This window comes from Gouania willdenowi, chromosome 17 (assembly GCF_900634775.1).
Source record: "Gouania willdenowi chromosome 17, fGouWil2.1, whole genome shotgun sequence".
NCBI lineage: Eukaryota > Metazoa > Chordata > Actinopteri > Blenniiformes > Gobiesocidae > Gouania > Gouania willdenowi.
Window position 1 is genome coordinate 6,370,010 of NC_041060.1, and position 16,784 is coordinate 6,386,793.

The 16,784-nt window shown below is 36.3% G+C and overlaps 1 protein-coding gene across 1 annotated transcript; it reads right to left on the bottom strand.

Moving 5' to 3' along the window:
* Positions 1-917: 917 nt before the first annotated feature.
* On the bottom strand, positions 918-15,887 carry LOC114479713 (reticulophagy regulator 1-like). The gene is made up of 7 exons (XM_028473543.1): positions 15,713-15,887; positions 8,073-8,190; positions 7,407-7,491; positions 7,173-7,289; positions 5,569-5,633; positions 4,718-4,841; positions 918-2,554 (listed from the first exon to the last, which is right to left on the bottom strand). The coding sequence occupies exons 1-7, from the start codon at positions 15,742-15,744 to the stop codon at positions 2,043-2,045; spliced, it is 1,053 nt and encodes a 350-aa protein (XP_028329344.1). The 5' UTR covers positions 15,745-15,887; the 3' UTR covers positions 918-2,042.
* Between the last annotated feature and the right edge of the window lie 897 nt (positions 15,888-16,784).

A 16,784-nucleotide genomic window follows, 5' to 3' on the forward strand; every position in this document is an offset into this window, starting at 1 on the left:
TTCAAAACTGTATTTGTTGCAGTTTATAATGTATTGACATATTTAAAATGTTTGTATAATTTTCTAATGTTGAGTTCACTCTCTAAAAAAAAAAAAAAAAAAAAAAAAAATGGCAATAAATCAGCAGCAACAGTGTTTGTTTCTTTTTTGATTGAACTCTATAAGGATTTTTAAAATCTGAGAAATTTTAGCAGTTTGTTGAGAAATAGATTATTTGATTAAAAGGGCATATTTAGATGTGGACATTTTACCTAAAGTAAATCGAGTATTCATTCTAAAAACCAGTGTATTCTATTGTGCTAGTAACTTGCTATCTATCTATAAATCAAGGAACGTCTGTATGCGTGTGTGTGTGTGGAGCGCATATCTCACCGACTTAATACAGAATTAATTTTCCCACTGTATTTTTAGTTGTTCCTTGCCAAAGGAAGGTCTAAGGACAAGGGGATGCTCTGGGACATTTTTTATCCATTTGCTTAAGTCCAGCAAACATTGGTGAAAACTTTATTTATCAATTAATTATGAGCATGTCCCATAGAATTAAACCAGGGAAATTGCACACGTTATTTTACTTTGCACCCGCAAATATACAGTACCCCTTTATAACACTGTATGTACACCTCTTTGTACATACAACCTTCAAACTAATAGTAATTTGGCCATAATTGACAAGTCTACTTAAGCTCCCATTATAAGAATACATACTTCCGACTGGTTATTATCAAAAAAACAAACAAAACTCATCTATTTTATGCTATATATTCCAACTTTACTGTCAAAATGCAAAAAAAAAGAACACCTATGTTTATAAATGACAAGCTGAGGTGAAAAAAAAGGAAATTAATCCAACATTTTGTCAGTGAACATTTATTTGTTGTGAATCTTAAACAAATCCAAACTGTAACTGAGTGACAAACTGAACACCAGAACTTTATTTTACAGCTTAAATGAAGAACAAAAAAACATCGCTTAGGGCTTCAAACACTGCCCGTGTAAATGTACATTCAGTATTATAATATTCCTGATACATGTTTGCATTGAAAGCTAAGAAGAAAAAAAAAGAACAAATGATTAGAGCCATTTTCAAAAAATAATACAAAGCATTTCCTAATCAAGACACATTTGTTTGTCATTTTGAAAAAGTAACAAACAGGTGATGGAAAATCAAGTCGTCATCCTCTGAACTAAGGTGCAAAATATATATAAATCAGCAACGCAGTAGAAACTGTAGGTAACAGGGCTTTGAATTTGAACATTTTTACCTGCTGGTAGAGTTCTAATGTAATGTGTAGGTTAAGGATGCACTGATAGCATTGAACTATTACTGTTAGCTGTTTGAAGCTATTTCTAAATGTTACAGCGGTACACTAGATATGAGGTTATCTGTTGATGAAGTTAAGGTTTTTTTTTTTTGCATTTGTGGCACTTAAAATGTTTAGACGGCTTTTTTCTACCTAATGTTAATAAGGCCTCAGTGCAGCTAAAAGCCTGTGTAGCACCTAGCGTTAGCATACCAAGTAGCAGCATGGCAATTATCCTTAAAATGTTTTCTTCTGTTGCTTCTAATAAAGAAAAATATTAAATTTTTTTAATCCTGGACAGCTTTGGTAAAACCCTGATGTTTTTAGTATTAAATCTGTTTATCATCAGTACAAGCCTCTTTTGGAGTCATTTGGCTTGTTTAAGGGTATTATTTAAGGAATATTTCCAATTTTCCTTTATAAAAACATCATCTTTGGATATGTAGCAATATTTGTTTTGCAAATCTACAGCATGTGTGTAAAATTGTTTGGAGTTGGGACCGTTTATTTCATGGATAAAATAACGTACGTATTAAAAGCTCGGTGAAAAAAGGCGACGTGGAAATGAAACCATCACTTCTGTTGGGCATTTACAAGAGTTTCCTTTAAAAGATGAGCACAGTGATTTATTTTAGGCAGGAATTCCACTCAAACAAAGACGGACTTCCACCTGAATATTATTGGGCATAAGTGTGGAACTTGACGACTGGAAACACTGGTTTCTACTGGTTTCTTCATCAATCACTGGCGTCTGAGGAGTTTGGAGAAGAAAAATCCTGAGGAGGATTGTTTAGCCTGTGGTTCCTCTTTGGTTTGATCCAGCTTCTCTTCTAGACCCAATTCCCCCTCCAGCTGTTCCAGCTCAGACTGGTCCAGCAGCTCAAAGTCCTCCACCTCGCTGTCGGATTCCTCCAGCTGATTGGTCGACTCCGCTGCTCCTGATTGGTCGAGCTGGTCGCACAGAGCCACAAAGCTGAGCGCTGCTTCTACTCTGTCGTGAATGGCGGCCGTGACGGCGGTCGTGATGGCGTCTCCGGCCATTTGTCGGACCAGTTCCAAGGCTCTGTCGGCTGATTGGTCTGAGTGAGGGCCAGGTGTTTCCTGGTTGGATGTGATTGGCTGTAGGGAATGATGTGAAGTGGGAAGAAGGTCCAGGCTGTGGTCATCATCATCGTCACCGTTAGTAGACGCACCGTTGTCCAGTGAGGGGAACTCTGAGAAACCAGTGGTGAAAACCTCCTCCTTCTCAAGGTCTGAGGAGTTTAGGAATAAAAAGGCAGGAATCGGATGTATTATTACATTATATTAATATTAGAACAGTATTATTAGCTAATAATGTAAAGCTAATAGCTAATCAGGGTCTAAACTGCACAAAGATAAAAAAAAAATAATACAAAAATTATGCTAAGCAAATCCTATTGCTAGGCTAATGCAAGGTTAGGCTAATACTATTGCTAATTTAATGCTAATGCCACGTTAATGCTATTGTTAGGTTAATAATAATGCTAGGCTAATGTTATTGTTAGGCTAATGCTAGATTAGTGTTAATGTTAGATTAGAGCTCATGCTAGGTTAGTGCTAATGTTAGGTTAGTGCTAATGTTTAATGTTAGGCTAATGCTAGGTCACTGCTATTGCTAGGTTAATGCTAATGCTAGGTTGGTGGTTTTGCAAAGTTAATATGCGAACGTTAGGTTAATGCTAGGCTAATGTTTAGTTAGTGCTAATGTTAGGTTAATGTCAATGCTAGGTTAGTGCTCACGCTAGGCTCATGTTAATGTTAGGTTAGTGCTGATGCTAGGTTAATTTAATGCTAACGTTATGTTAATGCTATTGCTAGGTTAATGCTAGATTAGTGCTAATGTTAGGACAATGTTAGGTTAGTGTTAATGCTATTGCTAGGTTAATGTTTTTGCTACGTTAAAGCTAATGCTTAGTGGTAATGTTCGGTGTATGTTAATGCTAGGTTAGTGCTAATGCTAATTTAATGCAAAGCCAATACTATTGTTAGGCTAATGCTAGGTCAGTGTTAATGATAGGTTAATGCTTGGCTGATAATGCTAGGTTAGTGTTAATGTTATTGTTAGGCTAATGCTCGGTTAGTGTTAATGCTAGATTAATGCTAAGTTAGTGCTAATACTAATTTAATGCTAAAGCTAGATTGAAACACAGCAGGACAAGAAATGTGAGAATAAAAGACAAAGAAATGAATAACATTTATCATTGAGTGAAAAACCAAAGCTTTGTGTATTCCCTATAAAGGCATTTATTAAACAAATATGAGACTTAAAAAGTAATTAAACCTCAAAACCATTTTGTTCTGGTGAAAACAAAAGTATTTAGGTATTAGGTAGTGTTGATGATTGATCCTAGTTCAACTCTTGATATTTTAGTCAAAGTATTTTAATTTGGCGTATTTTGTTTTGTTTTGTTATTTTGCATTGCCATGAATCTGACGATACGATACGATACATCCCGATACTAAACAGTAAGATATATATTGCAATAACAATAATTACAAATTTCACCTTTTATAAGTAAAGAATGGTATGGAATACAATTTATTACATTTTTTTTAACTTGCAAGACCAAGTACCAATATTAAAAACTAGTGGTATGTTTATCTAACTGTCAAAGTTTTTCTTTCCTTCTTTTTTCTAAGTAACCACATACATCTATAAAAGGGCTCAGTATGTTTTATTAAAATAAAGTGCAATCAACTTCCAGCTAAAAAGCATTAAGGAATGAGGTAGTTTAACAATGTCTGATGTGGTTCACTGACACCTAGTGTTATGTATATGTTAGCACAATTAAATAGTTTTTATTTCGTTAAAAAAATTGATTTTGAATTTTTTTGGATCAATATAATCACATGGTAAAATATTAGGATATATCACCAAATTTATTATATTTTTTTCTTTCTTTTTTAAATAATCCATTTTTTCTTACACCCTTAGTGCCCTCTATGGGTTAAACTATTACAGTTGAATTTTGCTATTGGCTGGAAGTACCCCTGACTGCAGTCTGGGGTTCGGGGCGGAGCTCAATGCGCCATGCTATTGTGCTGTGTGATTCTTATGCAGTTAAAAATAATCACCCTGAAAATAAATAAATCATTTTATATGTTACATAATTCTATAGGCTTACAAAATAAATATGGGTTAGAGTAAGTCTGAACGCGATTGGTTTATTGAACGTTGAGCGCCTGAGGCTGCAGTCGGGGGCTTCTCATTGGCTGAGAATGGTGGTTTGTGACATTTTGGTGGCTTCATACGTCACTGTTGGCTCTTTAATCTGTGGTGACGAGGTTGTATTGAGAGAATAGTGAGTGTTGGGATTTAATTACTCAGTTTAAAGGAAGCATGAATGATTTCACAAACGTCAGCTATGGAGGAAAGATGGAGCTGAAAGTGGTACCGTCTGAGGTCTCTGTTTGTGGCGTGTGTCCCTCTGACAGGTTAAAGGTACTGTTCTCTGTCCAGGTCACATCAGACACTTCTGTGTCCGACACAGACATTTCTCTGAACACGGTGGAGTTGAGCTGCAGAAAGAAACACACAGATTTAGAATGTTAATAATCAGGCTGACTGATTCAGGACTCAAAAGGTGTCATAAGTGATTTTTTTTTTAAAATAAATAACTTTAATTGTTGTAGAAGTTTGAAAGGTTAGATTTGCTGTTTTCCAGCTCCTGTGAAGACAAAACTTTTATACTTTTCTTTTTTAAACTGTGAAGTTCTTGGTTATATTCGTTTTTTTTTTTACACCATATTAAAATGTAGTCTTAATTTTTCATCTTCTTAAAAAAAACCCCATTATTTTAGTCATTAAGAGTGTTTTAGTTTTAGTCTTTAGATTATTTACTTGACTAAAATGACTTCTACTGGACGTTTTTATTGGATGAAATGAACTGAAATGGGTTTTAGTTTTTAGAGGTATTTTTCTCTATTTTTTATTTATTATGATTTAAAAGAAAAGTGAATAATTTCAGTCATAGTTTCAGTCATCCTGCCTTTGTTTGCATTTAGTTTTATTCTTATGGAAAAAGTGTAGATGATGAAAATTGTAATTCTCCTTAATATTATTGTTGTACTGTATTTACTTTGGGCGTTTAGTGCAAATTTCACTCGCTTCTTTGGATATTTTGAAACAGGCAGAGACTCGATGCTGATGGGAATCACCTGTGCTGAATTAGCATTAGCTTTAGCATTAGTCTTGGCAGGCATGGGAGGTGTAATGAGAGAAAGATGAGAAACCATTAACCACAACCTTGGGAAACAGAGAGGAGAGGTCTGAGTCCAGGGCCTCGTGTTCCGTCGGGATGAATTTCTTCTCTGAAAATGAACAAACGAGAACAAATGCAGGTCAGTGTGTGAGTGGGAATCGACTAAATGAACCTCACCTTGAAATCTAAGCTAAGTCCAAAAAAGTTAAGCACCAATGCAGGACTAAACTTAAAATGTGTCAAGAGACATACTGGTACAGTATTTTACTTTAAATGTTATGATAACACTATAGCATGCTAGCTATTTTTAGCATTGAACCCATGTGGTAAAGTATCTCAGCTGTCTGGTTAACCCGAAAAGATTAGTTAGACTTTACACATTAAAATAGTGGTTCTCAACCTTTTCAGCCTTATTTACTCCATAATATATACAAAGTGTCAAGAGTTCCGGACCCGGACCTCTGACAAATATGACTATTATTCCAGCACTTCCTGTGCGCATGTGCAGTTCAGTCACTACCAGACCTTTTCTACATAAGCGTAATGTGCCTGTGTTAACACCGTGTTAAGATAACAGACTGGTCTAAGGCGCTAGACTTAAGGACGTTTGAATCCAACTTCGGACTTTTTTTTTTTTTTTTTTTCATTTGAACATATCTAATACGGCAAATTCCACCTTTAAAAATACATATACGATAGGGTTATGGTTAGGATTAGGGCTAAAATAAACTGACGGAACTATAGCTAGAAGGACACGGGTCTGGCAGTGATGCTTACTGCGCATCTGCACACAAAGTGCCAAAACAATAGTCAGGGTTATCTGAGGTCCGGGTCCGGACCAATAGCAACAGTCTTGTATATATTCATCTTAAAGATGTAAACCCTTGTTTTAACCAGAAGATAAATGGGTTAAAGTGACCAAAAATGGTGGAAAAAGGTGGTGACATGGATTTTAAAAACCACAGAAATTGGTTAAAAGTTGCAAATGTTAGAGTGGCCATAAACAGGCAGAAAAAGTGGTTAAAAGGGTAAAGTGTCAATATTTGGGTTAAAAGTGGCAGAAAAAAGTAGGAAGAACAATTAATTTAACTGGCAGAAAAAAAGCATGAAATATGTGAAAAGAGGTTAAAAGTGACAATAATGGGATTAACATATAAAACATTAAGTGGGAAAAGTAGTGGAAATGGTTTATAAGTGCCGAAAATGTCTTTAAAGTGGAAAAAAATGTGCAGAAAGACATTGAAATTCGATGGAGAAGTGGGAGTATGTGCTATATATGTAAAAAATATGACAAGTTTGGTGTAATAGCAGAAAAACGGTACAAAAAGGCAAAAATGGACTTTAAATTGTTGAAAAAACATTCTTAGTTTCTTGAAGGCATCTGGTGACCCCTTCCAGTGTCTCTCCTGACCCAAGGTGAGAACCCCTGCATTAAAAGATGATATTTTTCTATGATGAACCACCTCTGCTGTTGGTAATGTTTGACACATGAAATCAAATGTTCATGAAATTAGGAAGTTTGCTCCTAAATACTACTTGTACTTTCTGTTTTCCTTATTTGTTGATTCCTTTGACCACATCTCTTAGAAGACATGTTCAAACACGCAGGATGATCTCTGGAAACAGTCCCACATGTAATGATAATTACCTGTATTCTCTTTGATTTTGAGGAGAAACTGTCCAACGCCGAAGTCCAGTTTCTGCAGAACTGGCTTCAGGGTCAAACTGTGCGATGATATCAGAGGCCACAGAAAGACCCCCAACACTACAGAGGAGAGGAAAGACATCCCTTCTTTTATTCAAGTTTTTAATCAACCAAACAAATCATACACAGCATATATATATATATATATACATACACACAAATCTTCAGCTCACTCACCTACGATATATGAGATAACAATCCCTGGAATGTATCGTCCTAAGACGGCAAAGAAGGTGCACAAACTGCAAACCAGCAAGCAGAACTAAAGAAGAAAGAGTTTTAAAAGCTTTTACCGTTGATTTAGTACAAGTTTAAAGTTCTATGAACTGTCTAAGTCACGTGTCAAACTCGAGGCCCGGGGGCTAAATCTGGCGGTTTGGAGCATCTAATTCGGCCCAAAGGAGAAAGTAAAATTGAGAGAGAAAACATGAATCATTGTGTAAATGAAACAGTTTTCCCAGTACGTATATCAAATGATTTAATGTTAAACTGTTAGAAAAAAAACCTCAAAATTCTGACTAAATCCTTACATTTTCCTCAAATTATGACATATTTCCTATAATTAAATAGAAATTGGTCACAAAATCTAGGAAATGTAAAGTGAAGATGCTGTTGGGACTGATATCGCTCACATGGATATTGTCAGTTTCTTATATATTGAGTATTTTTATGTATAGTGCAAACTCGGGCACAATAATGTTGAAAATACTCATTTTCCTCCATAAAATCTGTGGCCCACTTGAGATCAAACTGCTCCGTATTTGGCCCCTGAGCTAAAATGAGTGTGACAGCCCTGGTGTAGGTGGTTAGTGTGGAGCCACTGGTGTGTTTCTTTCTCCTCACCTTTCCTGGGTTCTGCTGTTTAAAAGAAGACGTCTCCTGGAGGAAAACTCTGAGGGAGTCACTGAGCTGGAGTCTGGCCCCAGAGGGACCCTCCTGACCTGCGTCAATGATCTCCCAGCTACAGGCGCACACACACAGAGACAGGGGCCACGTCAACCATCAACGCAGTAATACATTAATATAAGGCAGTTCCCCCTACAACAGTGGTTCTCAAACTTTTTTGGCTCAAGTACTCCTTATTCTTATTTCTGAATCCAAGTCCCCACTTTGTTCGACTACAACATTTTGCTTAGAAAACTATTTAAAAACCACTATAGAGCATTTTGATGGAATGAATGAGTAATAACACACACTTTAAATAATCTTATTTTGAAAATAAGTGGAATGAAACAGTATTTAGTGCAATCTTTTTTGGATCTTGACCCCTTTTTGATATCAAGAATTTCTGGCAACCCCAAATATGTTTTGTTTTTTTTTTTTTTAAAGAATTAGTTTTACTTTAACTGGATTTGAAAGTATAGAAATGCAGTTTTTTAAGATTGTTTTATTTATTTTTTTAAAGAATAATTAAAAAAAAATTTAAACATATCAGGCGACCCCACATGGGGTCCTGACCCCAAGGTTGAAAAACACTGATTTAGTGGCTCCTGAATAGATTTAATTCTATAGTTTTTATAAGTTTTGGTCGTCGTAAGCTTAGGGTGGGACCAAAACTGATACTTCATTTGTTAATTTTCCTCTCTCTCTTTCTCAAGTACCACCTGTAGTGCCATCGCGTACCCCTAGGGGTACACGTACCCCCAACTCTGCCCTAAAAGGTCAGACATTAGCGGAAAGACTCTCAGTGGGGCTGGGCGATATGGACTAAAATTCATATATATATAGATATATTTCCTTTTTCTCTCAAAATGGCGATATACAATTTAAATCTAGATATTTTTTAATTCAAATAAAGTCTGACCAGAAAAACAATTCTGGGTTAATTTTGCTGATGCCAAATTTCACACAGGCACATTTATTAACAAACAGCTGCACATTATGTGCCACTTTTAGCTTTGTCTCCTATAAAGGACAGCATGTGTGAGTGAGTTGTGTAGCGTGGCTTCTTTAGGGGAGGGTCTGAGTTAGGACGCACTTAGAAATCCATCAAACTGTGCTTTTCATGCTTCTCTGAGAAGTAGTAAAAACAGCCACTCCTAAAACAAGTATTTTAACACCAAATAAACAAATAACATATATGTTATATATTATGTCACACGTAAATTAACACAAAATCTGATTCACACACTAGATGAGAAAGTTGCATTGCATAAATCTGGCAACTGCTCTGAAAAGCACTTATAGGAATTCTCACAGGAGTAGCTAATGGAAGCTACAGACAACATGTGTTTATAAACAAGAGGTAGGGAAAGAAAAGCACAAAAATGAAAAAGAAGCACAAATATACAGTATATATTTAAAACAAGAAGCTCAGCAGTTTTAATCATTAAAAACACACTGAATGGAATAGTTTAAATCTCTCTCGTTCAGTGAAAATGTGCTCATTTAAATCCCAGCTGAGGATGAAACTGCATGTTGTGTGATTGCATCTGTCCTAAACAACAACTGGTGTGAAATCACTGCAGAGATCAAGTTACCACAACAAGCGAGCGCGTCTCCTGGCCAGTTAACCAACCTCTGCTGGCAACGTGTACTACAGTGCACTATTAAAAAGTTTTTAGATGCGTGTAGACTGTGATAGAAGATTTATAGAAAAAGCTCATGTACAGAAAATTGTCGTAGTTAGTTAGTGAAGCATGGCGTCATCCTCACTAACAATTAAAACATCAAAACGTGTCAAAAATTCAGCATAGTGGTCCTTGTACTTTTGTGATATGTAACTTTTATCAATCTTTTTTAATACATTTGGTCCAAAAATTTCCCCATTCATTTTGATTGGGATTTTTCAGCATTTTAAGATTTAACGGCTTAAATTCAACGGATTTCAACCATTCAACTTTAAAAAGCTAATATTAATGATGGATAAATGCTAATGCTATTTAATGCTAATGCTAATTCTATTTTAATGCTAATGTTAGGCAAATGCTAATGTTAGTTTAATGTTAATGCTAATTCTAAGTTAATGTTAATGCTAATGTTAGCTAAAGCTAGGCTAATATAAATGCTAATGCTAATGTTAATGTTCAGCTAATGCTAGGTTGATGCTAATATTAGGCTAATGCTAATGCAGCATTCAACAAGAAGACAAAGTCATCAACATCCCCCACCAGATTGGTTGTCATTACAACTCACAACCTTTTCCTAAATGTCTTAAATCTAACTTAGATGTATACATAAGAAAATATTATCACATCAGAGTAATAGAATGGCACAAGGGCAATAACTCCGGAAAAAATGATTGTGCACTTCTCATTTTTAAACTCCATCAAGGCATTGATAGCCACACACCAAATTTGGTTATCCTATCTGAAACAGTTTCTGAGAAAATCTGTCCCTTTTGAAGATACCTCGAAAAGAGTTTAAAAAAAATGGAACAAGGGCAATAACTTGAAAAAAAAATTGTGCGCTTCTCATTTTCGAACTCCAAAGTATTGATACCGTGAAGTCACACACCAAATTTGGGAATCCAATCTTAAACAGTTTCTGAGAAAAGTTGTTCCCTTTGAAGATACCTTGAACAAATTTCTAAAAAAAAATGGAACAAGGGCAATAATTCTCATTTTTTAACTCTATCAAAGTACTGATACCCTGAAGTCACACACCGAATTTGGTTATCCAATCCACATTTTGTGGCAAGGAATAATAACACAGGACAACACCTGCATCCTCACCTGCATTTTCTTTAGGAAATGCAAATATTCTAGTTAGTCTTGTTTTTGGATTGGACTGAATTATGGAGGAATGCCAAATATCAGGCCTTTCACTAAGCAAGAAGATTACAAGTACGCCAAAAACATGGGAACGTCTTCATTATGCTGCCTTTGTTTTCAGTAGAAGGGTTCAAGGGTCATCTAGTAAATAGCCTCCAGTTCTATCCTCATGAATGTACTTAAGGCTTTACTTTTACAGCAGGTGTCGAACTCTAGAGCCTCCACTTCAGCTCGCAGGAAGACCTTGTTCGTATTTTAGTTAGAAATTGACAACAAAATTATGTGAAACACCATAAAGTTTAATAACAGAAATCTCAGTCCCTCCAAATTCACAAAAAAATAATTTTTTTCATCGCAGTGTGTGCCATAAGTCTCTTTTTTCCTCCAAAAAACCTACAATTTCACCTAACTAATTGCTCGAAAAACATAAAATCAATAAAGTTTTTTGAATTTTAGATTCTTCTATAAATTCTAGGACATCTGAAGTAAAAGATCCCTGAGTTACTATTATCTGTTACTTAACGCGAGTGAATTATAGACAATTTTTACATGCAAAAAAATCCAAACTTGAATACAAATATGTTAAAATTGCTCTTTAACCACCTTACAATCTGCATTTTTCCGGTTCGGCCAGTTTAAGATTAAACCAGGTCTTATGTGGCCCTCGAAGTAAAATAAGCCCAACACCCCTGACTTAAAGATACCAAAAGTGTACGTTCTATACCCAGAAGTTCCTGAAGGACCAAGCACAAATATTTAGAAGGTAAACGCAGTAAACTTGTGTCAAATAGATTTGATGTCTCACTGGTTCATATAGTAGATTATCATCCTTAGTTGGCAGCATTTGTAAACAAATGACAATTTGTTTTTTTGATGTATTAGAGAAAAAGAGCTCTCTTAAGGGACCTTTACTCTCCCTTAAACAGTGTGCATCCGTACTTAGTCGCCAACTTCAGAGCACAGCCATGCACTCTTTAAGGGAGAGTAAATGCCACTTAGGAGAGCTCTTCTTCTCTGCTTCATTGTCTACTACCAAACCGCAGAGTTGGAACTGTCACTCCCTGCAGTCACAGATTTTTTTTCCCCCAGCAGCACAAGTTGTCATTTTGACTGAAAAAGCTGATTAAATTATCTAAAATGCCAGGCTGAATGTTTCACTCTAATATAAAACAATGGGATGTTTACAGGCAAATGGGGCCATGTGACATCATGGTGATTTCAAGATGGTGCACCACAGGCTCTAAAACTGTAAAGTAGTCCCATTTTTCAAAAGGCAGTAAACTGAATATGGTGCATAACAATGTGTTTTGTTAGGCATAGATCTTCTAATAAGTACCTTTCAAAGATTTTAGGCCAAACCTGATCCCTTTAAAGCTATCAATTCTAAAATTAAATTTGAATAATGAGGAAGCCCATTCAGAGATCCAAAAATTATATATACAGTATATATCATAAAACAAACAGACAAAATCACAATTTATTGTAAAAACGTCCCAAAAATCAAACCTCGAAATCTTATGGCACCTTCATGTTCTCCTCACTCGACACCCACCTCCAGTCGTCATTTATCAGCTTGACTCTGAGGCCATGAAAGGCTACACACAGCATCTCATATAAACGCACTGACCAAAGCACTCTGTCTTGTCTCACATAACCCTTATGACGAAAAGCCGAGCTGCTGCCCCCATCTAAACTTCTCGACACACTCCGGGGGGTGGGGGGTGTTTCTGGACAACTTGATGAGCTGACCATGTGACTGCGATACTGTGTAGCAATAATAGCCGAGCATATCAATGAACACAGTAAGCAAAGAGTTCCACGAAAGTCAGGCATCTCCCTGAAAAGAGATACAAACCTTGTTGTATGACGTACTCTAGAGGCATGACTCTAGCACTGATTTCAGTTAAGTGTTTAGACCAGTGGTTCTCAAACTTCTCAGCTCGCGACCCCCAAAATAAAGGTGCCAGAGACTGGGGACCCCCACTGTAGCTGAAGGTGGTTGAACACAGACATGAACAATCAAGAACAGTAATGTGGAGACAGGCCATCTATAAGGGGGAATAAAGGGGAGAGATTTTTGGGGCCCATCCATAAAGTCAACAAAAGTATAGTCCGTTGTTTTATGAATCTGTGATAATCACATTTATTTATTTATTTGAATAATATCCACTCCAAAGTTTATCATTATTTGCACCATAGTATATAGTCATCTAAAGATGTAAATCCTTTGTTTTAATCAGAAATAAACTAGGCTGAAAGTGACCAAAAATAGTGGAAAAGGTGTTGAAATGGGATTTTAAAAACCACAGAATTGGTAAAAAATTATTTAAAATTAAAGTGACCGTGAAATGGAAAAAAAAAAAAAAAAAAAAACATGAAATATAGTGAAAAGAAGTGACAATAATGGGTCAACATATCTGACATTAGGATGAAAAGTGGTGGAAAGGGTTTAAAAGTGCCAAAAATGTCTTGAAAGTGGAAATAAATGTGCAGAAAAGACATTGAAATTTGATAGAGAAGTGGCAGAAATGGGAGTAATGTAGCAAAAAAAAATGCATTAAAAGGGGCAAAAATATGGCAAGTTTGGTGTAGTTGTAGAAAAAGGGTAAACATAAGCAAAACTAGGCTCAAAATTTGCAAAAATATTCCTAGTTTCTTGAAGGCATCTGGCAACCTCCCTCCCAGTGTCTCGCGACCCCAAATGGGGTCCCAACCCCAAGGTTGATAACCCCTGGCTTTGATGATCTATTAAAGTTTGTAATTTGTAAACACCCTGAAACCTGAAGCTTTTTCTTGAAGAATTTAAACTTGCATGGCTTCTTTGCTAGACTTAACACTTTTAAAAAGCAGAAGGACGTGCAACACGATGTATTCCAGAACCTCACAACGCGTCAATGTGTCCTGGAGTGGGTGGAAAGACAGCAACAGACCAGCAGCTGTTGGACAGACATCACTTTTTACCCAATCACTAATCTCTTGAACAACACAGGCAGCGGCACGTCTGAGCCCCTAACAAGACTTTATAAATAGAGCCAAACAAACAATGCAAGGAATGGCGGCAAACACATATTGGCTCCCCCACTTGTGATTGAGCACGAGGGGGTCATGGGGGGTAAATGTGTTTACCCACCTGTTTGTGTATAAGCCTGGTAAACATGGAAACAGGGGAAAGTAAAGCTGATATAAGAGCAGGCGAGACGCCAAAGTTTGATCGCCACAACTTTGTAGTAGAGTCATACACTAGTGCTAGAGCTGCTCGGTTATAGAAAAATAATAATCATGATTATTTCAATCCCGATTATTCAAATGATTATTTGTCAACCAAAAAGTTCTTTATTTTTTGTACAAAAAACTTATTCTTTAAACATAAATAAAATCCTTCAAACACTAAAATCACGTATGTTCACTTTTGCACAAAACAAAATACTTCTTGCACGTGATGTGTCTTTGCTCTAGGTCTTCATCATCAAACCCAAAGTGTTCCTATAGAAGAGAATTTAACTTGTCTTTCTTGTTTACCGAGCGTTTTTGCTGCGTTTCTCCTGCCATGTTTCAAGACCACTAGCAACAACTTTCCTTGTGTTGGCCTGCAGGCTAGCTTTGGCTTTGAGAGGGGCGGGGCGGAGGGGAGGAGCTTGCATGTGTGTGGATTAAACAACTCAAAGTTAGTATTAATAACATGTATGTGCAAAGCTTTATTACTTGTAGATGTCTGAAATCGTGGGTTTGTTTTATTTAGCGAATAAAACATAAAAAACTTATGTTGTTTTTGTAATCGTTGGGTGTAATAATCAAAATCATAATTGAATTTCGATTAATTGAGCAGCCCGAACTAGTGCAGGCATTGGCAACAAAAGAAATACATCAAAGTGGCTGTAAAATGTTCAATACACAAAAGGTCAACACAAATGTGTATAATTACTTTTAAAAACACACAACATGACTAAAAAAATACACAAAACAATAGAATAACATAACTTAGAGCAGAAATACACTAAACCCACTGCAAAAACACTATGGGACAACAAAAATAAACAAATGAACAACAGAAACATAGAAATTGGCTATCGAAAAACCCAAAATAGAAAAACATACCAAACGAAATCCAAAACACAAAAATCACAGAAAGTGACTCTTAAAAACCACAAATATACACAAAATAACTAGTGACTCAAAACTGCAAAAACACACAAAATGACTCCAATGAACATACAAAATTACAAAAAAATACCCAAAAAGACAACAAAAAAGACACAATTTCTCCTAAAACAGACACAAAATACAGAAAATGAGAGGAAAATAGGAAATACACTAACCTGAGTGTAAAAACTCTGCACTAGTGTTATAAACAACATGAAGCAAATATTCTGTGGATGAGTTGTTTTTTAGTTGAAATTAGTTAGTCACAATGAGAATAAAACACAATTAGATGATAACAAGTTGAAATAATATGTTAAGGTTTATTTCAGGAAATTTACTTTGATCTCCTGACATATTTCGACTGCCAACTGTCAGTCTTTCTCAGAGGCATCTACTGGTTGATTACTGAATAAATTAAACCTACATATTATTTGAAAAAACAAGACAAAATGAACTTGCTGGAATGATAAGTTGAATTATTTCTGAGTTATCATCATTACATTGGATCTGCCAATTCAACTGCCGCGTTTTAAGGAACGACATTCACTCCAATGAAATTCACCAATCAAAGAAATCCAAACCTATTCAGTTGAGCCAGATCATGGTTTCCTTTTTAAAAACACAGCCTACCTTAGTCCTGCTCCACGATCTTCAGGAGACATCGCCACAGCTTTGAGTTCCTTCAGTTGACTTGACGAAACTTGTCCCAAACTAGTCGTTCTCCAACAGACAGATAATATTTTTACGTGACGCACTAGTCGAAAGGACCCAGTGTTTATCCTTAATGAAGCTCTGCTTGGAGTATTTCAAGCGGCCGTGTCTAAAAATAACCGAGTCACACTACATTCCACTGACCACCATCTGAATACAGAGGGATGGGGTAAGGGAAACAACCCTCCCTCCCTTCACCTTATAACAACGTCTGACCCCCACTAGCCCCCAAACACACCTCTTACAGTGTCAGTGATGAGGACAGACAGGTGATGAGAGGGGACGCGACAAGCTCAGACTGTGACAAGGTTCTTTCTATGCTGATGACAGGGTTGGGGTAAACACCTATGTGACATTTGGAGAAATGCTCTCAGAGGGCTCAAAATGTGAAAGTGTTTTCTTTGGTGGCAACTACACATGACTAGTGTGGTACTACTTAAGACCGGCCTCGAGACCACATTCTACGGATCTTGGTCTTGTCTCGGATTTGAAAACATCTTTACTTGGTCTTGTTTCAGTTTTGGAGTGCCCAGACTCACGATTTTTTGTCAAAACCTCCACTGATTTCTGCAAGTCTTAAACTTTATTAATGTGATATTCAGGCGAAATACTTGGTGAAAGGTGATAAATATCTTCAATTTATGCGTTACCTTTTTTTTGTTTGTCAAATGTATTTAAAATAAACTAGAACTAAAACAGAATGGTCTTTAACTGTTTAACCTTGTCATGGTTTTTGAAATTGATTTTATGGCCTTGGTCTTGTCATAGTCTCGGCCTGTCTCGGTCTTGGTCTTGACTTGGTCTCGATTCCCAAAAGTCTTGGTCTTGTCTTTGTCTTGGTGTATTCTGGTCTCGGGAAAGTCTTGGTCTCGTATAATGTGGTCTTGAGCACAACACTAAACGTAAAGGCAAAGAGTGAAAACCGGGAAAGAAAAAAGGCACGGCTGTTTTTCAAGACAGAAATAAAAAACACAGTTATCCAGCAACTGGA

Coding starts and splice junctions, on each gene's coding strand:
- LOC114479713 (XM_028473543.1), bottom strand. CDS start 15,744: ATGTCTCCTGAAGATCGTGGAGCAGGACTAAG. Junction 5,634..7,172: donor CAAAATCAAAGAGAATACAG/GTAATTATCATT, acceptor GTTCATTTTCAG/AGAAGAAATTCATCCCGACG. Junction 4,842..5,568: donor TCTCCTCTCTGTTTCCCAAG/GTTGTGGTTAAT, acceptor TTCTTTCTGCAG/CTCAACTCCACCGTGTTCAG.